Source organism: Equus quagga, chromosome 11, assembly GCF_021613505.1.
Source record: "Equus quagga isolate Etosha38 chromosome 11, UCLA_HA_Equagga_1.0, whole genome shotgun sequence".
Lineage (NCBI taxonomy): Eukaryota > Metazoa > Chordata > Mammalia > Perissodactyla > Equidae > Equus > Equus quagga.
Window position 1 is genome coordinate 69,446,203 of NC_060277.1, and position 22,072 is coordinate 69,468,274.

Below are 22,072 nucleotides of genomic sequence, written 5' to 3' on the forward strand. Positions count from 1 at the left end.
CCCTCCACAGCAACAGGCTTGAGCCCAGCCGAGGCCTGGGAGTCAGCCTGGACGAGCCCTCAAAAGCAGCGAAGCGCCAGACCAGCCGGTCCTCACAGCCAATCCTCACTGTCTCTATGCTCAAGGAGCCCCAACCAAGGGGAGACAGAAGAGGAGGGCCACAGCCCTGTCCTGGGAGATCAGGAGCCGGGGGACTCATGGTGTGGCGGGGGGTCAGCAGCCAGGGGCCAGGCTGGAGGCTGGGGAGGTGTGTGTGGCGGGGGGGGGGGCGGGCGTGCAGTGCAGGATCTAGGAAGGCCTTCTGGCTGCAGAGGCATATAGGGTTCCAGGTTTGGACAGCTCACTGAGGGGCTCCATCCTGCCACCTACGATCCTGTGCAGCCAAGGAGGATCCCAGAGACTGAAGCTCTGGACAGCAGAGGCCAATTTGGTGGGGGATAAGATGGCGAGTGGGGTGCCTGGCTAGGTCTGTGAGCTGGAGGGGGAGCCGAGCAGTTTGTTCTCTTGGCCAGGCCCGGGGCGTCCGCTTTCCCACAGCTTGCTCCCCTGACCTGCGGCCCCTGCTCCTGGCACCCCTGGCGTGGCTGGAACTCGGGGAGCGCTGGAGTTGGGGTTCCTCTTTCCCTCCCCCTCCCTGGGCCTGGGCCACTCTCCCCAGGGACCCTGGCCAGAGGCCTCCACCCAACCCTGACGCCTCTCTGGGGAGCCCCACCCCCGCCCTGCAGTCCCATTTCCTGCTGGGGTGCGGGTGTGAGTCTAAGGTAATAGACTGGTTTACTGTCTCATAAACTGGTTCATTGTTAGCAGTCTGGTTGCCATGAGGAATAACCGCTCATGGCTGGACGTTTGGAAAAGAATAAAAAAGCACAAACACCAAAAGAAGAAAGCGTCAAGTAATCTCCGGAGGAGGAGACATTTATTCTCAAGCTTTGAGTTCCCTCTTGACCCGGGGTCACACTCTGCAGAATCCGAGTTGGGGAATAGGAAGCCCTTCTATGGACACCTCCGTTTTGCAACCTCCCAGGACCCAGGAGGGCTCAAAGAAGGCGGCTCCGAGCCCCGCGCTCCGCAGCCCTGCCCGGGTCTCCGCCCTCGGGGGCGCCCCGAGCCCGGCGGACGGGGACCGAGGCCCTTCCAGGCCCACGTCCTCGGCGCCCCCAGGCTCGGCGCGCTCGCGCAGACGGCCTCAGTTCCTCCTTCTGCAGAATGGGCGGGCGGCCCGGCTCGGCGCCCCGGGGCACTGCGGGGGCGGGGCGGCGGTCTCAGAGGGCGGCCGGAAGGGGTGTGAGTGCGGGGGCGGGCCCCGCGCCGCCCCGCCCCGGGGAGGGAGCCCGGGGCGCAGCATCCTGGCGCGGGTCTCGGTCGCCGCCGCCACTGCCGTCGGGGAAGGCCCAGCGCGGACATGGCCTCGCGCGGCGCCCGCCCGCGCCCGAGCGCCCCGCGTCCCGCGCAGTAGCCCCGCGGAGAGGCGGCCTCGACGGCGCAGACGGCCGGGCGGGCGGCATGGAGGCGGCGCACCTGCTCCCCGCCGCCGACGTGCTGCGCCGCTTCTCGGTGACGGCCGAGGGCGGCCTGAGCCCGGAGCAGGTGACCGGCGCGCGGGAGCGCTATGGCCCCAACGGTGAGAGCGCGGGCCGGGCCGGACCGGGGAAGCGGGGACCGCGCGCCGCAGTCTCAGTTTCCCCTCCTGCGCCGCGGCCGCAGAGCGGTCCTCCCTCCTCCCAGCTCTCGGCCCCCGCGGGCGGGCAGGAAGCGAGGGCTCCGGAAACCTCTGTAGATGCTCTTGGGGCACCCGGCGCGGCCGCGCGCGCGGCCACCTTCGCGGGGGGCGGGGGCGGGGGCGGGTTCCGGGTTCGGAGACCGGACGCCTGGCTCCCTCTCCCCGCTCTCCTTCCTCCAGGCCCAGGGACCTGTGCGGTCCTTCCGGGCTTCCCACCTCCACCCCGTTCCCATCCAGTCCTGCAAGCTTAGCCCACCCCATCGGCGGTCAGCGCTGGGTCCCCGCGCCGCCCTGCAACCCGCCCGCATCGTCGTGCAAGTGCACACACTGAGATGGCTGGCGAGGGACCAGCCAGGGACTCTGAGGCCCGGCCTCCCAGCTGGCCCCGAGGGTCTCCCGAAGGGCTCAAGAAAACTCCCAGAAGGTGCAGCTTGCAGCTGGCCGCCCTGGTGCCCCCACCCCCACCCCCACCCCCACACCCAGGTCTTCCTCTTTCTGCAGCCTGGGGCGGATGTGGCTGGCGGGAGTCGGTGGGGGCTTTGAACTGCTGAGGCGGGAGACCCACCTTCCTGGGGGTGGCAGATTCAAGGCCTCACTCAGGGAGTTGCCTGGGGACGCCTTTCCCTCCTGGGTGACCTGGAGCAGTGCCTGCCCATCTCTGGGCAGGGAGGGAGGCTTCACGCTGTTGCTGTTTGGGTGGGAGAGGGATCATTTCTTCCTCATCTTCGAAGGAGTCCGGGATCCTCCATCTGCCAAAAGGCACAGCAAGTGCCGGGTACTGTCCAGATGTGGCCCTGGCCCATCTGAAGGCCCCCTGAGGGCGGAAGATGTAGGGATCCCCTCCCCAAGTGGCTTCCGGGCAGGACTTGCCACCCCCTGCGTCCACCCCCAGGGCACTGGGCAGAGTATTAGGGGTCCAGAAAGAAATGTCCGCTCCAGCCCTCACGTGCGCCCTGGACCTGCATCCCTTCAGGACTTGGGGCCTCACCCTTCGGGGTTCCCAGCCAGCTGGGGGAAGATGCTCTGGCCTGAGCGTCACTGCTCAGGGCTGGCTTGAAAATTACGAAAGAGCTGTCAGAAAGGGAGCTTCGGGTTTGCATTGGTTTATGACCACCACCTCTTATATAAATATTATCTTTCTGGAGCAGAAATCCTTTTTTAAAAAAATTAGTTGCTATATTTAGTTGAGCTGTGGGAGGAACTGGGAGATAAATATTATTGAATATCCCCTGTTAGTGACTTGGCAGGGAGGGTGTCGTTGCTGCAGGAGAGCAGGGCGGCAGGGCCTGTCCCCCAGCCCTGGGGTGTGGGTGGGGGTCAGGGCAGCAGGTCTGGGCTTCCGCAGCCCCTCTGTGCTGCTGTGGCCTCCAGCCTGGGAGTCCTGATTCCCCAGGGAAGCTGGAGACCCAGCCCTTGGTTCTGCCTCCAGAATCACACAGACTCTGTCTTGTGTGACCGTGGCCAACACCCCTGTGCTTTCTGGCCTCCATGTCTTCATCAGTCCAGCAGAGGAGGGGCTGGTGGGAAGGAAGGAGTCCCCAGTTCTCCCCCATGTTGTTTTGTCTGGGTGAGGGGATTTTGGGTTCCCTGGCCACTGAGCATCTGTGCGAAGTGATGGATAAGGACGTTGGTGTGGTGTGTAGGTCCACAGAGAGGGGGATGTGTGTGGGCGAGGGTGGTAAGAAAGTTGGGGGGCTGCTGATGGGCTTGCCCAGTTCCTCTGTGCTTTGACAGCAGTCCTAATAAAAGCTCACATTCATGGAGCGCTCACCATGTGCCAGGCACTGTTCTTAGCACTTTTCATCTCTTATCTCCCTTCTTCCCCAAAACAACTCTATGAAAACAACTGTTGTCACCCCCATTTTACAGGGGAGGTAGCTGAGGCACCAGGAGGTTAGACAGCTTGCCCAAGGTCACACAGTAAGCGGCGGAGCTGGTCCTGGGTGCCCGCCCCTCCCCGGGCCTCGCTTTCCCTGTCTGAACAAGGGGGTCCCAGGTTCTGCAGGACCCGGGCCCCGGTGTTGGTGCCTGTGCTGGGAGTTGGGGTCAGCTGGGCAGGAGCTAGTCCAGCTCTGCCCCCAGTCCCCGTGGGCCCACGAGGGCTCTTCCCTCACGTCAAGATCAGCGTCTTCCTTAGGAAGCATTCCAGGGCTCTGGAAGTCGTCAGGTGAGGAGAGGGGAGGCGGCTGCCCTTCCTGCCTCGTGCTCGCCCCGCCCAGCCCCGCCTGAGGAGGAGGCATGGGTCTCCTGCAGTCCATCCTGGCACAGCTTCTGGAGTGGAGCAGACGGGGTTTTGAACACTAGCTCTGCCCCATCATAGCTGTGTGATCATGGATAAGCCACTTTGCCTCTCTGTGCCTCGGTTTCTTCCTCTGAAGTGAAGCTACCCTAGGATGCCTGTCCTAGGGTTGTTTGTGAGTGTAGTAGAAGAGGCTGGGCTGTGGTCCCCCGCAGAAGCTGGGGGGTGGGGTGGGCAGGACCTGCAGGTGGAGGGAACACCCCAGGGACTAGTGCCATCCCCACCCCAGGAGTCTACACACCTGCAAGGTCGTTAGCGTTAGTGCTGGAAACCACAAGGAAGTCATTTGCTTAAGTCCTGAAGTTTGCAAATTCTGACGGCAGAGAGAGGAAGGGAGGCAGGGGCTGGGGAGCCAGCCCTCCCGCCTTCTCGTCCTCTTCCCTCCTCAGCTGGGGGAGGGGACCTCAGCAGTACCTTCAGGAGTAAGCCAGCCTGAAGCCCCCAGACACACAAAACCCCTGGGGTAGGTGTGTCCTCCTCAGGCCCCACAGGGTGCTGAGCGCCTCTCCAGAGCCCGCCTTTCTCTGCAGCTCCCAGAGGGGCCCAGGACTCCGCTTCCTCGGGGGGCTTTCTGCATCCTTTTAGTTTATCTTTTGAATAAAAATGTGCACACAGTACAACATTTAGAAGATACAAAGGTGTACAGCAGAGTCTCCCCAGTCCTGTCCCCAACCCCCCACTCCCAGTGTCCCCAGCATCTTCTGTCTCCTTCCCAAAATACTCTAGGCACATACACATCTGTATCTGGGATCTATGACCTTTTTTACCTGAAAGGAGAGGATTGCGATGCCGTTTTGCCCCTGCTTTCCTCGTGACAATCGCTCTTGGAGACGGTGACATGTGGAGCATCCTTGGGCTTCCTAGTGGCTACGCAGGGTTTCACCATGCAGCTGTTCCAGCATTTCTTCACCCCGGCTTTTGATGGGTGCTTGAGTTGCTGTCACACACGGGTTACAAGGCATATCCTTGGCCCCACACTTGTGAAAATCACCAAAGGATAAATTCCTAGAAGTGGAATTGCTGGGTCAAGGGTGTGTGTATTTTAAATATTGACAGCTGTTGCTGACTTGTTCTCCATAAAGTTGCACCAACGGACCCGCCAGTTTCCCCACCGCCTGTCCAGCACGGTGCGTTATCAGTCATTTTCATCTGTGCCAACCTGATAAGAAATTGTCCTCTCGTAGTTTTACCTTGCATTTCTCTGTTTACAAGTCAGGTTGGGCATTTTTGCATATGTTTAGGAGCCATTTGATTTCCGTGCGTCTGTGAAGGGGCTGCCCATCGCTTTTGCTGGACATGAGCCCAGGCACGGGGCAGGACTAGGTTGGGTATGTCCTGCCAAGTGGGCCAACACCTAAAGACCCCTGGAGAGCCCCGTGATGTGGGGGTCAGGGGAGGTCCCAGGAGGTCTCCGGGGATGGTCTGTTCAGGGGAGGTGGAGCCTGCCTTCCTGGGCCTCAAGCTGCCCATCTGTGCAGTGGGTGCAAAGGCCCCAGGGCTGCCAGGTGGGAGGGACAGTCTGCATTTAGATTCCTGCTGGTGGAGTCTCGGCTGTGGCCTGATCTCCTGTCCTAGGCCCAGGCCCCCAGTGGCCGGTGGAAACCCACTGTGTGTCCCACGGAAACCAGGCCAAGAGCAGCAAGGCAAGGCAGGAGGAGGGGGTGAGAGCTGAATGGCCCAATTCGCTGGGTGGCCTGGGGCAGCTGGGGGCCCTCCTCAGTGGAGCAGAGATGGGACCCAGAGATCCCCCAAGGGCCTTGTGGGTGTGAAATGACTCTTCGATCTGAGGGGGTGTGGTTTGCCTGCAGAGTTTCAGAAGCTCTGGGTCTTCGAGGCTTCACCCTAGTTTTCTCGCCCTTGTTGGGCAGCCTTAGCACCCCCTCCCAGCATCAGGCCTGCTCCTGCAGAACCCCCTCACCCCTTGTACCAGGAGCTCCCTGTGGCGGGGTCAGGTCTGCCCGTGACGCGGCCGGGCACACACATGCTGAGCAAACCTTTTGCCGGGGTTTTCTGGTGCCCAATCAGCCGGGTAGACCATCGGCCCCTGCTTCCCAAGGCCCCCTGCAGAGCGAGGCCAGGCTGTCCACTCTGGATGGACCCTGGAGACCCAGGCAGGGCCAGGTGGGCTGGGCGGGGTCTGTGCAGCTGGGGCCTCTCCCTGAATCTGCAAGTGATGATTTAATAGCTTTATAAATTTACCTTTGAGGAAGACCTTGGCAAGCACTTGCCTGCCTCTGCTGGAAGCAACATTTACAAGCCGAAATACCAGCTTCCAGCATAGTGAGAAGGAAGGAGTCCAGTGGGGGTTAGAGGAGCAGGTGGGCCGTGGAGCCTGGGGGCAGCCCTGGCCCTGCACCCCCTTCTCTGGACTCCCTGCTTGGGCTCCGGGCTGTGGGCCCAGGGCCCTGGCCTGAACCCTGGGGCAACTGAGTAAACAGTCCTGTGTGGAGCCAGGGATGACTCAGCCCTTCCCCACCCTGGAGGTGCTCCAGGCAGGTGGGGGCAGCCCCAGTACTGCTGACTCGGAAGAGAGGGGCAGTGTGATGGGGGCCAGGGGGCTTTCTGGGAAGCCTTCCGGGAAGGCTGGCCTTTAGATGAGGAAAGTGGGAAGGGTACGCTGCACAGAAGGAAGGGCCCAAGCAAAATCTTGGAGGAGAAAAAGCTTTAGCAAAACCAGGGGAGGTAGTGGCCATCCTGAGGCGTCTCACTTGGCTGGCAGACGGACGGACATATGTCTAAGATGTAGGAGTGATTCTGGAAGGGCAGGTTTGGGCAGATCCAGGAAGGCCTTGAAGGCCGTGCTAAGTTTGGTCTTTATTCTGCAGGCTGAGGAGAGCCACCGAAGGTCCCTGAGCGGGGCGGGGACAGGCCATTCACTCCTTCACAAGTCTTTATTGAGCATCTGTCTACCATGTGCCGGGCACTGTTCCAAGTGCCGAGGACACTGCACTTACCAAATCCCACCGTCATGGACTTATGTTCTCAAAACTATTGTTACAGCCGGTGTTTATTGAGCACCCCCGTGTGCCAGGCGTGTTCTAAGCGCTTTATGCACAGCACGTCATTTAATCTTCATTGCAACCTTATGAAATAGTTACTCTTATTATCCCCATTTTGCAGATGGGGAAACTGAGGCACAGAGGGGATTGAGTGACTTGTCTGTAGCCACAGAAGTACCAAGACCTAGAGCAGGATTTGAACTCAAGCCCCCTGGACCAGATCCTTGCTCTAAGTCATGAAGCTTCTCTGATCACATCCCCTGTGGCCCCAGGATGCACAGGCTACCTCCCAGGCCAGCCCCACATTGGGCATCTGTGGGCAGGGGTCAGCTGGGAGAGGCCACCATGTGAGAGGCCCAGGGGTCCACCATTCCAGAAGAAGAGTGGGGGTCTGCATGCCCTGGGCTAGCCCAGCCAGGATCTGGGAGGGAGCAGCACCTCCTGTTACCTGCAGGAGTTACTTTGCCTGTGCTGCCCAGTGGATGGCACCAGGAGGTGGGCAGGGCCCGGTTATTGTCCCCGTTTTACAAATGGGGCATCTGGCAGTGCTGAGGGCCCAATGCCACCATTTTAAGGGGAACTGGTCACCACCCCCACATGCAGCCTGGGGATAGCAAGTGGGAGCCAGCATCCTCCAGGGATGGCTGGGAAGTGGGGCTCTCCCAGCCCTGGGCCCCCTCCGTGGCCCTGGGACTCAGTCATGTGAGAGGAGAATTAGGTTGTCCAGAGTCTTGGCAGGACTGGAGTCTGAAGCAAACCAGGCCTGAGCAGGCAGGACCCAGTAACCCCCAAAATGCCCGCTCTAAGGACAGCAGAGCCTCTGGACAGGGATGACTTTGGCTGGTGGCTCTGGGGTCCCAAGAGAGGGGCCGGCCGGTGGATGGGGTGAGGGCATCCCGTCCAACAATCAGGACGTGGGACACCAAGTTTGTTCAGGTAACACCTTGGCTAGGGAAGGCAGGAGGACCGGGATGGGAAGCCAGGACAGCTTAGGAGTCAGCGCAGGAGGTCCTGAGCAGGGGGTCGAGAGCCAGATGGCCTGAGCTCAAAACCCTTCCCTGCCGCTTCCCCGCTGTGGGACCTTGAGCTAGCTGCTCAACCTCTCTGTGCGTCAGTTGTCTACTCTGTAAAGTGGGAAGAATAATTGTATCCTCCTGTGCTCAGTTGTTTGAGAATCACAAGAGAGTAATGCACGCGAGGAGTTAGCATGGCCTCTGGCACGCTCAACACTAATAATTCTGCTGCGACTGGTCTACCTGTAGAGCGCCTTCTCGCAAGCTCGGCCCACAATGCCCTCCCCTTTATCTCTGGAGATAATGTAGGCAGGGCCGGGCGCACTGCTTGGTGCAAAGTAGGTGCTCCATACATGTGGCTCTTATTAATAATAATAATGACAATGATAATTCTCACAGCAGCCCTTCCGGGTGGGGGTGGGTACCCCATCTTCCAAATGAGGCTCAGGACCTCACAGCGAGCTGGCTGCTCAGGCAGGACTAGAAGCATGTGCGTGTGTAGTGCATGTGCAGGGATGGGCAGCGCATCCGCTGTGACCTCAGGGCTGGCTGAGCCTCCCCAGAGGCAGTGGGTGGGGGAGAAAGGGGAGGTAGAGGCCAGGTCTGGGGAGGAGTGGGTACCAGTCAGGATCGGCTGGGTGATGCTACAGTAACACCCTCAGGTTGTCTTCGGACAACAGAGGTCATTTCTTGCTCCCACCACACCCATGTCTGTCAGCGGCGGGTGGTCCGAGGGCTCTGTATCCCCTGCACTCTGTGACCCAGGTTCACAGAGCAGATGCCATCTCCCAGGTTGCTGGTGGCCGTAGCAGAGGGACAAAGAGCTCCCGACCTGCGCTGTCCAGGACGCAGCCGCTAGCCTCGTGTGGCTATTTAAATTTAAATTTAAACGAATGAAAGTTATTTGAAATTTAGCTACTCGGTCACATTAGCCACATTCCCAGTGCTCAGTAGCTACATATGGCGAGTGGCTGCTGTATCCGGCAGCATGGGGACACTCCCGTCATCACAGAAGGTTCTGCTGGACGCGCCCTTGAGTCTCCCACCAGCAGCTCAGCGCTCCAGCCTGAAACTGACACCTGTCCTTCTTTCCGAGACTCGGGCGGGCCAGGAAGTGCAGGCCTACTGTGTGCCCACAAGGTGGGGAGAATCAGGAGTGTTTGGGAAACAGCATAATGAGCACCACAGTGTGGATTCTGGGTCAGAGAGCAGAAGGGGAGACCAGGTGGAAAGGTAGAGAAAGGAGAACTTGGGAGATCAGACAAGGCAGGCAGAGGGCAGCGTGGGGGGCCTGGAGCTGGTGTGGGGGCCCTGTAAATGCTTCCCAACCCCAGGCCTCGCCCCTGCCCAGAAAAAATGCCCTGAGGAATAAGGTGGCCTGGGGCTGTGTGCCTGACTGAGGGAGGGGTGAGGGAGAGACAGCAGGAGATACTCAGGTGAGACTTAGAAGTGAACTCTCATTGGGCAGGAACCCTGCAGACAGCCACAGAGGTGGGGGGTTTAGGAGACTCCTGGGTAGAGACCGGCAGAAGCCGGCTGATGAGGTTGGCGCTGTTCTGTCCGGGGGCTGGGGCATGGCCTGGGTGGCCTCCACGGGACCCTGCTCCGCTGGAGAACTGGCCCAGAAAGCAGGCCTGGCCCTCCGCCCGCCTTTCCTGTTCGCTTCAGCTAAATAGATCAGAAGGAAAAAGTCTGTTTGATTTTAATCTCGACGCAGGACACTGGAGATTACATTTTCCACGGAAAATGTCAGCCGTTGCCTAAAATAGGACTTTGGAGAAAATGCTAGAAAGTGTATTTTTAGGTTATGTTTCCCTCCTGGATTCCTGTAGTCCAGTGGGCTGCTTGACACTCTCCACAGCTCAGCTGCCAGATGCAGACCCCGGAACTTCCCAGCAGATGGTCTGGGAATTGCTCCCACGGGAAAAAGTGCCCGCGGGTACTTGAGCCAAAAACAGGTGGACAGGTGCAAGGCCCGTGTCAGGAAGCAGGAGGAGGAGGAGGAGGAAGGGAGAGCCAGCCTGGGGTGGGGCCTCAGAGGGGGCATTGCTAACAAGCTCCCAGTGAGGCCAGGGCTGCTGGCCCAGAGAGTCCTCTGAGCACCCAGGGGCAAGAGGAGGCAGGGCTCAGCTAGGCCCCTTCGAGGAGCGCCTCAGACAGGCCCCAGCAGGGCCTGAGCTCGGCCCTCGGAGGGAGAAGCCCACGGGAGTCTCCACTCTGGGCCCAGCTCCTACCCCTTCCCACAGACCCACACAGACATGCCTACTTGCTGTGTGACCCGTTCAAGCCGCTTCACCACTCTGAACCTCAGTTCTTGCACTTGTGAAACGGGTGGAGTTCCTGCCCTGCCTCCCCTTGAGGCTGGTGGGAAGGTTCAGAGACTTCAGGTACTCAGGCAGCCAGCTCCGCCGGGAACAAAGGATGTTTTGGGAAACGTAGGGGGTAAAAACGGAGCCCAGAAAGTGAGGGCAGGGCCTGGTGGTGTTTGGAAACATTGTTCTTCAAAACGCCCTGTGGTCTCAGCCTGGGCGCCGCGGGTGGGGCTGGGGGATCATCAGCGAGCTTGCCTGGAGTGCAGGGCTGGGAGGGGATGGGCTGAGATTGTGCCAGGGTTCCTCACTGCCTGCCATGCCGGCTGCTGGGGTCATGTCCAGGGGAAGCCCCCAGGCTGGGTGGGGCTCAGAGGTCTGGCCCTGCTGCCCACCAAGTCCTGGGGGTCCTGAAGGAGCAGGTATGTCAGAGGCAGCCCGAGCCAATGTTCTCAACTGGAGGGAGGGGCTACCTTGCCATGGGGGTGGGGGACATTGAACAGGACTGAGCCCTCAAGGGGAGCTGTGAGAACTAGTGTGTCACCTCGGGGGTCCCTTCTCTTCTCCAGGCCTCAGTCCCCCCGTGTGCAATGAGGGAGGGGCTGGACTGGAGGGGCTGGAAGGGGCCTCCTGGCCCTGGTCTTGTCCCAAGGTGAGCCAGGCCACACCAGACCTTCCTCAGCCCCAGTGGGGTGGAGGTGGGGTGGAAGCATCTGGGCTCAGACCATCCGTTCTGTGACTGCAGAGAGCAGTGGGGACATGTCTAGAGCATTGTGGTGGTCCGGGTGGGCACAGTGGGGAGGGGCTCCCAGACTCCTCCAGGGCATAACCCAGCCGTCTCTTGTCTCCTCATGGCTCCTGTGGCTGCCTGGATCCTGCAGAGCTCCCGACCGAGGAAGGTGAGGCTCGGGCAGGGCGGGCTGTGACATCTCTGGGCCATTCACTGTCAGGTTGTGTCCTCCCCTCCCCAAAAGAGTGGGGCTTTGCTGAGCCCACCAGCATCACCCACCTGTGCCTCTCAGAACCTCAGGCTCTCCCTCTTCGAGCAGGAGGGAGGGAGTGGGCTGGGTGGTCTCCGAGGCCGTCCCAGCACTGGATGGGGGCAGGTCAGTTGAGCAGGGCCCTGGCCTCACACGCTGCTCCTGTTCCCAGGAAAGTCCCTGTGGGAGCTGGTGCTGGAGCAGTTTGACGATCTCCTGGTGCGCATCCTGATGCTGGCCGCCCTGGTTTCCTTCGTAAGTAGGGCCCCGCCCGCCACAGCCCCCATCCCACCGCGTCAGGCAGCCTGGAGGGGAGAACCAGGTTGGGGCAGGGCTCAGAGGCCCAGGCTCTGGACCACAGGGCTGTCCCCTCAGCTCTGGGCGTCCCTGGGCCCCCACCTGCCCCCTGCCCTGCTCAGCCTTCAGCTTCCCTTGCCAGGACCCTTGCAGCCGCCCACTGGACTCCCGGTTCCCCTCTGTCCCCTCCAGCCCATCTCACAGCCCGACTGTCAGAGGGAGCTTGCAAAAGCACCAGTCTGACCCACCCCTCCTGTCCTGGCGCAGGGTTTCCCAACCTCAGCACGATTGACGTTTTGGACCAGCTGATTCTTTGTTGGGGGAGCTGGCCCATGCCCTGGGGAACATTTAGTGGCATCCCTGGCCTCTACCCACCAGATACCAGTGGCGCTCCCCAGTTGTGACAAGCCACAGTCTCCAGATGTTGCCAAATGTCCCGGGGCCCCGGGTGGTAAAGTCGCCCCTGTTGGGAGCCCTCAGAAGACTTCGGGCCTTAACCCCTGGCAGCCTCCTCATGGCTGCGGCTTCCCTTTCCTGTCCCCCGTCCCCACTGCCTGGACCCCTGCTGGACCTGCAGGGCCATGGGGCCGGGCTGGAGCAGTGGGGAGGGGGACAGTGGTTGTCTTCAGTGGCTGAGCAGCAGAGATCCAAGGGTACTGCTGGGAAATGGCCACCCTGAGGGTGGACACGGGGCCTGGCGGGGAGACCTCATCTTGGAGTTCGGGGCAGCAGGGGTGCTGGTGGGACCGACTCTTTTTCTCCAGCCAGCAGGGGCCCAGCTAGCTGTGTCTGGCCCTCCTGGCCACTGTCCTTGTGGAAGCTTAATAAGAGTCCTTGAGGACCCTTACAGAGAAAAAAGTCCATCCATGCAGGTGCCTAAAACAGCTAAGCCCAGAGGGTGCTGGTACCCTTCCACGGTACGGACGGACACACTGAGGCCCACAGAGGGGAGTGACAAGTACCCACTCAGGCAAGAGGTGGGAATGGGACCTGACCTGGGTCTCCTGCCTCCAGGCCTGGGCTCTGGCTGGACTCATGTTCCTCTGGCCGGGGGACCCAGAGCATGAGCCTGAGCGGGACCACCTGGGCTTGTTAAAACATGGGCTGCTGGGCCCCACCCCAGAGTTCCTGGCTCAGGAGGTCTGGGAAGTTCTCTGAGACTCGCATTTCTGACAAGTTCCCAGGTGCTGCTACTGCTGCTGATCTGGGTCCCACCCTCGGAGAGCGGCAGCCAGGCCGGCAGTGAGGCCTCCAGCCAGCAGCTGTGCAACCGCCCCATGTCCCTGAAAGTTGGCTGGTGGGACGTGGGCTGTGGCGGTCACTCCCTGCAGAGGCTGGGTGTCCTAAGCCCCGGCCTTCTCCGAGCCGCCCTCTCCGAGCCCAGGGCTTCCCAGAGATGCGTCCTCCAAAGCAGGGGAGCAGGCAGGAGCCCTAGGCGACAAAGGAAATGGTGAGCAGACCCTGGCCCACAGCATGGCCTCATCTCACCAACTGTGATCCCGGCAGGTCCTGGCCTGGTTCGAGGAGGGCGAGGAGACCACGACAGCCTTCGTGGAGCCCCTGGTCATCGTGCTGATCCTCGTGGCCAATGCGATCGTGGGCGTGTGGCAGGTGGGAGGCACGGGTGTGGGGCCGGGCCCCGGGGTCTCCTGGCTGCTAGATGTGACCTCCACCTGGTGCTAGAGTCCCTGCAGGTCTTGTGGCTTCCAGCTCCATCCCAGGCCCCAAGGGTATCACTCCAAGGGGTGGCCTTGCAGGGGCCATCAGGAGGGACCACCTGCCTCATGTTCTGCAGGAACGCAATGCCGAGAGCGCCATCGAGGCCCTGAAGGAGTATGAGCCTGAGATGGGCAAGGTGGTCCGCTCAGACCGCACAGGCGTGCAGAGGATCCGCGCCCGGGACATCGTCCCCGGAGACATCGTGGAAGTGGCTGGTATGTTGGGGCCCTCCTCCTTTTATTATGTGACACTGGCGAGCCTGTCCCTCTCTGTGCCGCCATCTTTCTGGCTGTATGTATAGAAGAGTGGCTGGCAGATCCCTCCAAAGCTCTTTGGCCAAAACCCTGTTGGACAGATGAGGAGACCTCAGCCCGGTCTGTCTGAGGGACCACAGCTCAGGCCCCTGCCTCCCAGCCTCTCAGAGGGTTCCTAGGAGCCCTCCTGGCTGTCCTGGGGGGTCACGCCCAGAGCCACACTCAGCCAAGCCATTCTCTCTCCACAGTGGGAGACAAAGTGCCCGCCGACCTCCGCCTCATCGAGATCAAGTCCACAACGCTGAGAGTGGACCAGTCCATCCTGACGGGTGAGGCCCAGGGGTCGGGGCCGAGTGGGATCCGGGCCAGGGGATGGGGGTGTCTTCACAGGGGGGGCGTCTCATTTCTCTTTCCACGACTAGGTGAATCCGTGTCCGTGACCAAGCACACGGATGCCATTCCTGATCCCAGAGCTGTGAACCAGGACAAGAAGAACATGCTGTTTTCTGTAAGTCCCTGGGATGGCTGGGGCCTTTTTCTGGACAATTGATAATGAAAATAATAACATTTAGATTAATCAAAGCCCTACAGGAAAGAACTTCGTCAATTATTGACAATACATACAAATTTATAGTAATAATAATAGCTTGTGTTTACTGAAGGCTGTGTGTGTGGCACTGTTCTAAGCCCTTTACATGTATTAATTTATTTAATCCTCACAACTCCTTTGAAATAAGCACTCCTGTTATCTGCCTTTTCCAGCAAGGAAACAGGCACAAAGAGGTTAAGTAAGTAGCCCAAGGTCACACAGCCAGTGAATGGCAGAGCTGGGATGTGAACTCAGATATTCTGACTCCAGAGCTTTTCCTCTTATCTGCTAGGCTTATCCTGCCTTGATCTGGATAGGGGCAGAGCTTGCCTCTATCACTCAACAGCAAATCCTCTGGAGGGAAGAGGATTGCCAAAGTGGTGGAGGGTGGCAGGAACAGTCCATTTCTTGGACATGAAAGCCGACCCCTGAGGCAAGATGCCAGTCCCTCCTGCCTCTTTTCAGGCAGAGTGATGGGTTCAGCCCTGGTGGGAGCGCTCTGCCCCTGTGGCCTCAGAGGGTCTTAACCAGTGATGCTCACAGGCTGCCCAGAAAGAGCCTGAAGCTGAGCACAGAGGCCACAAGGACAGGTCAGGCCAGTTGGCAGTGGCCCAGAGCACAAAGTTATAAGGGGCTGGAAGACCTCCTGGAAGGGAACAGAAACGGAGACAGTAAGGAGAGCGCCCTGCGTGCTCAGGCATCCGTGGCTGGACTGAGAAGCTTTCTGAGGAGGATGCTCTGGCCAACTGCAGGTCGCTTCCTTAGCTGAGGGGCCTGCAAGTGGGTGGCAGGAGCTGCATGGCGCAGGGCAGAAGAGGAGAAGCTGGGGCTGCCACCGGCACCCACCTCTTCTCCAGCCCAGGCACGGGGCACCTGTCTGCAGGGGTATTAGCCTTCTTGGAGCAGCTGTGTCTTGGGCCTCTGTTGGACCATTTCACAGAAGAGGACACGGAGCCTCAAGGCTGGCCGGCCCCTCCACCAGGACTTAGGGATTTTCTTGGGGCTGTGGGAATGGATGGACTTAAGCTCAAGTGTTCTGGATTCTTCAGTAAATATTTACGAACTGTCTACCTGGGATCACAGGCAGCCACGCAGGAGTGTTGGTTGTTTATGACTCGCATTTTAATGGGTTGGTGCTGTGCTGTGCTGGTTGATCATATCGTCCGTATTGGCCTGGTGCCTCCTCTGTGCCAGGCCCCATGCTAGGCACTTGGGATATGGTGCTGGACCAAGTCCCTGACTTTACGCAGCTGACACTGTCATGGGGATGAGAGCAATAACCCAGCACTCCATAGCTGCATAAGTCTGGGAGCACTAAGTAACACGGAGAAAAAGAAAGCCGAGTAGGGGGTTAAGAGCCCTACCCAGGCCTGAAGGAGTCAGGGGTCCTGGGCCCCAGCCAGGGTGCTAAGCAGCCCTTCCCTGTCCCTCCCTCGGCCAGGGCACCAACATTGCATCGGGCAAGGCGTTGGGCGTGGTAGTGGCCACGGGCTTGCACACGGAGCTGGGTAAGATCCGGAGCCAGATGGCGGCGGTGGAGCCGGAGCGGACGCCCCTGCAGAACAAGCTGGATGAGTTTGGGCGGCAGCTGTCCCGTGCTATCTCCGTGATCTGCGTGGCTGTGTGGGTCATCAACATCGGCCACTTTGCTGACCCGGCCCATGGTGGCTCCTGGCTCCGTGGTGCCGTCTACTACTTCAAGATTGCTGTGGCCCTGGCTGTGGCTGCCATCCCCGAGGGCCTCCCAGCTGTCATCACTACATGCCTGGCACTGGGCACCCGGCGGATGGCACGCAAGAACGCCATTGTGCGGAGTCTGCCCTCTGTGGAGACCCTGGGCTGTACCTCGGTCATCTGCTCCGACAAGACGGGCACGCTCACCACCAATCAGATGTCTGTGTGTCGGGTGAGTGGCCACGGCCAGCTTGAGGTTCCACTGGTGTTGCTGTATGATGCTCAGCAGGTTAGGCGTCGTCTCTGGGCTGGGGATGGAGGAGAGAACCTGTGGGCCACCTCATGGTGGGGAGCAGATTCAGGTTTTCATGGGACAGAGCAGCAAAGACTGGCTAGACATGTGTCACTAGGACCCTTGTGTCACTGTAGGGCCCTAGTAGGTCACTGCTCATTTATGAACCTCGGTTTCCTCATCTGAAGTTCAGGTGTGCAAGCCCTTCCATAAAGGACACGGGAGAGGGTCAAGTACAGCCTTGGCATCTGAGTGAGCTGGGCCTGGTCAAGGTGCTGTCCTGCTTCACCATGACTCTACAGTTGATGCCTGTCACCAGATATGCCAGCTCCAGTGACCTGGGAAGGGCCAGAGCAGGAATTATTCATTCCCTGGCACCCGATCCCAGATCCCAGGCATGCTGCCCAAATGCCCCAGGGATTCTGGCTGAGATTCCAGCAGGCCCATGGGGCAGAGGAATGGGTGGGGAAATGGTGAAGCTTGTGGGTTTCCCACCCCTCCCGGGCTCCCCCGTCACTCCTCTCCGTGCTCCCATCATCTGCCCTCTGGCCCTTAGAAACCCAGGCTCTGTATCTAAGACCTTGAAGACCCACAGAAGCCCATCCAAGGCTGCCACAGGGGAGGGAGCAGTGGCATGCTTTGCTGCCTGCAGCCCCTGACCTGCTAAACGTTGCAAATATTCAACTTCATTTGAATGGAGTAATCCTTGACTGAAAGGAAGATTGGGAAAACACAGTGTAGGGAAGCTGTAGAGAGGCCTTCCACGCTGGATGATGGGCTGAGAAACTGGGCTTCTCAGGGGCTGTGCTGGCTGGAGGGCTGCCCCCAGGGCAGGGAGGAGAGCACAAAGGAAGGGCCATTTATGGAGCCGCGGCCAGGTGCTGGGCTGACCATCGGCTTGGGAGTGTGCAGCAAGGCAGTTTCCAGGAAGCAAGAACTGTCTCCCTGGCAGAGCTGGCAGACAGACCAGGAAACGGGCTGCCCTGGGAGGGGTGAGCCTCCTGTCCCTGAGGTACACAGGTGGGGGCCGCGTGACCCAGCAGGCCCTGCAGGCAGGAGGGCACTCTCTGGGGACACCTTTGAGCAGGAGGGGTCTGTGCCTCAGAGCAGGGTGTGGGTTTCATCCCTTGGGGACCAGGAATTCATCCCCTTGGAGGGAAAGGAGGGGCAGCTGGACTCTGGTCCCACTTTCTCCCCATGTTACCAGTGGAGAAACTGAGGCTCAGGTGCTCAGCTAGAGATCACACAAGGAGATGGTTAAGGACCCAGGCTTCCCACCCCAGTTCAGGGCTCTGTCAAGCTGGGAGCTGCCCCAGGACATTGAAGAATCTGCCGTAAACTCCTCAGGGGTCCAGAGCAAATGGACAAGCCCGAGCTGGACACACCTGGGCAGAGCAGAGGCCCGCCTCAGCCTGGACTCTGTACTCACACAGCACCGCTCAGACCCTGGGGGAGGGGAGGCCGGGGGCTCCTCTGCGGGCCCACAGGACCCCACCCTGGGGTCAGGACTTATCAGACTGGCTGCCCGGGAGGAGGGAGGCGCGGGCCCGCCTGAGCGTGCCCCTGCGCTCCCCAGATGTTCGTGGTAGCCGAGGCCGAAGCGGGCTCCTGCCGTTTGCACGAGTTCACCATCTCGGGTACCACGTACGCCCCTGAGGGCGAAGTGTGAGTGCTGGGCGCAGGGGCGCGGGTGGGCGGGGCTCCCTGGTGGGCGGGGCTGCCCGGACCGCTCTGAGCGTTGTCGGTGGACCAGACTTCCTGGGGGCGGGACAAGAGGCTGGGTTCCTCCCAGGGGTGGGGTCAAGGCCCCTGAATTTGCCGCCGGGTCTTGCAGGAGGCAGGCGGAGCAGCGTGTGCGCTGTGGACAGTTCGACGGGCTGGTGGAGCTGGCGACCATCTGTGCCCTGTGCAACGACTCGGCGCTGGACTACAACGAGGTGGGCCCCGACTCCTTTTCATTGCGTCCCTTTGCAGTATCCTGGGTATCCAGGCGCCCAGGACAGACCCTTCTCTCAGAGTCTCAAGGCTCCCAGGTTGACCTTCCTTGCCCCTTTGGGGTGCCACATTCCAGGAGAACTGCCACCCCCGCACACCCTCCTCTGCCACTCCTTCCTCACACTGGCTTCGGAACCCTGCCCGGGGCTCTTGGGCTGTGGGGGACTATAATGTAAAGGGCTGAAGGGCGGGGGGTGCCTGGGGGAAGAGATTTGGGGCGCAGGTCTAGGGGGCTGTTTAAAGGAGAAGGCACAGCCTAGAAAAGGCTCACAGATCATAAGCATCTGATGTGAGGTAGGCATTGAGTGCCCTGTGGCTGGAGCAGTGGAATGGAGCGTGCTGGAAGATGCTTCTGCCTGAGAGGAAGGACTTGGCCAGGTCAAGTCAGGTCCCATGCCAAGCTGAGGGCAGTAGATAGCCCCTAAAGGGTTTTGAGCAGAGGAGAGACGTGGTCAGATTTGCATTTACAAAAGATCACCCAGGCTTCTGTGTGGAGGACAGGACAGACAGGGCAAGCCTGGAGCCAGAGAGCCCTGTGTGGTCATCCGGGTTAAGTCCTGGCTGGAGCCCCAGGGAGAGGGGAGAAGGCATGGGTTGAAGAGAGATTTGGGAGCCGAAATCCTGGGACGTGGTGACTGGTTAGGTGAAAGAGAAGGAGAAGGTTAGGGTAGCTGCTGTCCTGGCTGGGACTGTCCCTGGAGTGGCAAATATAGGAAGAGGGGAGGTGGCCTGAGGGTACCCAAGGAAAAAAGTGTAAGAGGCAGCAATTGGACATGTGGGCTTGGAGCCCATGAGACAGGTCGCAGCTAGGCTGGGCACGGGCAGTGGTGAGCATGTGAGACATGGTAGAGGCATGGGTATGTGAGCCTCAGGGAGAGAAGGTGGGGGGGGGAAAGACCAGGGCCCAGACAGCACGGTTTAGATAGAGGAGTCTGGGGGCCGGCCCGGTGGTGCAGCGGTTTAGTGCGCACGTTCCGCTTCGGCAGCCCCGGGGTTCGTGAGTTCGGCTCCTAGAAGCAGACATGGCACTGCTTGGTAAGCCATGCTGTGGCAGGCATCCCACATATAAAGTAGAGGAAGATGGGCACATATGTTAGCTCAGGGCCAGTCTTCCTCTGCAAAAAGAGGAGGATTGACAGCAGATGTTAGCTCAGGGCTAATCTTCCTCAAAGAAAAAAAAAAAGAAAGAAAGAGGAATCTGGTGAAGGAGGCTGATGCGGAGCAGGCAGAGAACGAGGCGGAGGACAGGGAGAGTGTGTGGCCATCGATGTCAGGGGAAAAGGGAGGGTCGGATAGGAAGGTGAGCATCAGTGCAAGACACTGCTCAGACCCCAGGTCAGCTGGGCTGGTGCAAAGGCAGTTACAGGTAACTCCGGCAAAGGGAGCCCAAGGGGCAGGGAGTGAGTGGGAGGCGAGGCTGGGGGGCCCGTGGGGGCTGCCCTGCCCCTCATTCCCTGTACCTTGGGCCCCACCAGGCCAAGGGTGTGTATGAGAAGGTGGGAGAGGCCACGGAGACAGCCCTGACTTGCCTGGTGGAGAAGATGAACGTGTTCGACACCGACCTGCAGGCCCTGTCGCGGGTGGAGCGAGCCAGCGCCTGCAACACGGTGAGCAGGCCGGGGGGCTCAGGCCACAGGCCACTTGGCTGGGGCTCCTGGGGCATCCGGAGAAGGGAGAGAGGAGAAGGAAGCCTTGGGAGGCTTCTGGGGAGAGGAAGGCTGTCAGACTCTAGTCAGACCTGGCTAGGGAGAAAAGAAAGGAAAAGGCCGAGTGTGGGCAAGGACAGGAGCTGGGGAGGGCACAGCATGGTCAGGAAATAGCAACTTGGCATTTCTGGGGCGGGAGAGGGAGATGCAGGCCTTGAATGCCAGGGTCAGAGGAGGACAGACACTGTCCCACAGGGAGCAAGTGACACTTCCCGGGCCTGAGCAGCTGGGGAGAAGGCAGCGGGAGTGGCTGGCTCTGCCCCACCCTCCCTAACCCACCTGGGCCCTGCAGGTCATCAAGCAGTTGATGCGGAAGGAGTTCACCTTGGAGTTCTCCCGAGACCGGAAGTCCATGTCGGTGTACTGCACACCCACCCGCCCTGGCCTGGCGGCTGAGGGCAGCAAGATGTTCGTGAAGGTGGGGCCTGCCTGACCGGCCTGGGACCCATGCGCTCCTGGGGTCCCTGGGGCTCCTGCAGCCGGAGACGGCAGCTGTGGGAGGTGTGAGACTAAGGGAGGGGTGCGGCCCACTGTGAAAGCGATGAATCCAGAGCGAGGGTGGGCAGCCTGCCGTGGAGAACTGGGAGCAGGCTCCAGGCTTGGGGGAGGTAAAGCCAGGGCCAGCCACCGAGGCCTGCCCCTCACCGTGGTCCCAGCTCTGGGCTGAGAGGCACCTTGGGGTCCCCCATGTTCCTCCGTGGGCCTCGGTCTCCCCATCTGAGCGGCAGGGTCAGGCTGGAAGGTCTCAGAAGCCCTTTTGCCTCTGAGGAGGGGTGGGGGGGTGTCGGGGTGGTTGGTGCCCATCTTTGGTGCTTTCTGTTTTGGAAACCGAGTCCCAGTGAGGGAAGGAACCAGCTCCCATCCAGACCTGCCCACAGCACCACCTGTCGCTGCTTTTGAACCTGAAGTAGGAGTCACAGACCTAACTTCACCCCACAGTGGAGGTTTTAGCCCCTTTGGAAATGAAAAGGCTTGAGGGTCAACCTGTCACCGCCAAGCCCACCCTCCCAGAGCCACACCCACCATACCCTCAGCATGGCTGTATTTCTGGTCCGGGCAGAGCTCAGCCTGCCTCCCACTGCTGAGCGCCCTACAGAATTGGGATCCTGGTAGCACCAGGCTGGTGTGGGGAGGGTTCCACCTCATGGGTGGCTGTGATCTGCCCCCTGTTCCCTTTGGGTTTTCTCACAGTGGGACCCACTTGGTTCCCACTCTGGGCTTTCCAAGAATGGATTCTGGCATTCATTGTGTGTCCCCTTGGGTGGCCTTTCCCCGTGTCTCAGTTTTCTCCATTGGGCAGGAGGGTGGGGAGGAGTGCTGACTGATAGACTTCCCTCCCCTCTCCCCCACGCTGCAGGGGGCCCCTGAGAGTGTGATCGAGCGCTGCAGCTCAGTCCGCGTGGGGAGCCACACAGTGCCGCTGAACGCCACCTCTAGGGAGCAGATCCTGGCCAAGATCCGTGACTGGGGCTCAGGCTCGGACACGCTGCGCTGCCTGGCGCTGGCCACCCGAGATGCACCCCCAAGGAAGGAGGACATGCAGCTGGACGACTGCAGCAAGTTTGTGGAGTACGAGGTGGGTGCTGGGGCAGGGCGCCAGGGCTGGGAGCCGGGGGTCTACCTGCAGCGGCTGGGCAGGTAGCTGGTTGAGGATGGGCCCGGCCCCACCTGTACCTGCCCCCTCCTACAGACGGACCTGACTTTCGTGGGCTGCGTGGGCATGCTGGACCCTCCGAGGCCCGAGGTGGCTGCCTGCATCACACGCTGCTACCGGGCGGGCATCCGTGTGGTCATGATCACAGGGGACAACAAAGGCACAGCTGTGGCCATCTGTCGCCGGCTTGGCATCTTCGAGGAGACGGAGGACGTGACGGGCAAGGCCTTCACGGGCCGCGAATTTGATGACCTCAGCCCGGAGCAGCAACGCCACGCCTGCCGCACGGCCCGCTGCTTCGCCCGTGTGGAACCTGCACACAAGTCCCGAATCGTGGAGAACCTCCAGTCCTTTAACGAGATCACTGCCATGGTGAGGCCACAGGACGGGAGGCTGGGTGAGGAGTTGGCGGGGGGGCACTTGCCACAGGGCTTGGAAAGACCAACCCGTGCACCCTGCCTCCGCTTCATTCTTATTTTTTCCAATATTTTATTACAAAAAATTTTAAACACAGAATCTGAGATAATTTTATAGTGAACGCCTGTATGTCCACCATGTGGATTCTCCAGGAA

The 22,072-nt window shown here is 60.3% G+C and overlaps 1 protein-coding gene across 4 annotated transcripts in view; it reads left to right on the forward strand.

Moving 5' to 3' along the window:
- The first annotated feature begins 1,345 nt into the window (after nucleotides 1-1,345).
- Nucleotides 1,346-22,072, forward strand: part of ATP2A3 (ATPase sarcoplasmic/endoplasmic reticulum Ca2+ transporting 3) — a 34,279-nt gene continuing 13,552 nt past the window's right edge. For all 4 annotated transcript variants that reach the window (XM_046676549.1, XM_046676551.1, XM_046676552.1 and 1 more), the window contains exons 1-14: nucleotides 1,346-1,621; nucleotides 11,222-11,239; nucleotides 11,493-11,575; nucleotides 13,124-13,228; nucleotides 13,413-13,551; nucleotides 13,839-13,919; nucleotides 14,013-14,098; nucleotides 15,621-16,085; nucleotides 17,722-17,810; nucleotides 17,980-18,082; nucleotides 19,616-19,747; nucleotides 20,139-20,264; nucleotides 21,204-21,422; nucleotides 21,537-21,872. In XM_046676549.1, the coding sequence (XP_046532505.1) occupies nucleotides 1,504-1,621; nucleotides 11,222-11,239; nucleotides 11,493-11,575; nucleotides 13,124-13,228; nucleotides 13,413-13,551; nucleotides 13,839-13,919; nucleotides 14,013-14,098; nucleotides 15,621-16,085; nucleotides 17,722-17,810; nucleotides 17,980-18,082; nucleotides 19,616-19,747; nucleotides 20,139-20,264; nucleotides 21,204-21,422; nucleotides 21,537-21,872 (2,100 nt within the window). In that variant the 5' untranslated portion in view covers nucleotides 1,346-1,503. The remainder of the gene's footprint in view (nucleotides 1,622-11,221; nucleotides 11,240-11,492; nucleotides 11,576-13,123; nucleotides 13,229-13,412; nucleotides 13,552-13,838; nucleotides 13,920-14,012; nucleotides 14,099-15,620; nucleotides 16,086-17,721; nucleotides 17,811-17,979; nucleotides 18,083-19,615; nucleotides 19,748-20,138; nucleotides 20,265-21,203; nucleotides 21,423-21,536; nucleotides 21,873-22,072) is intronic.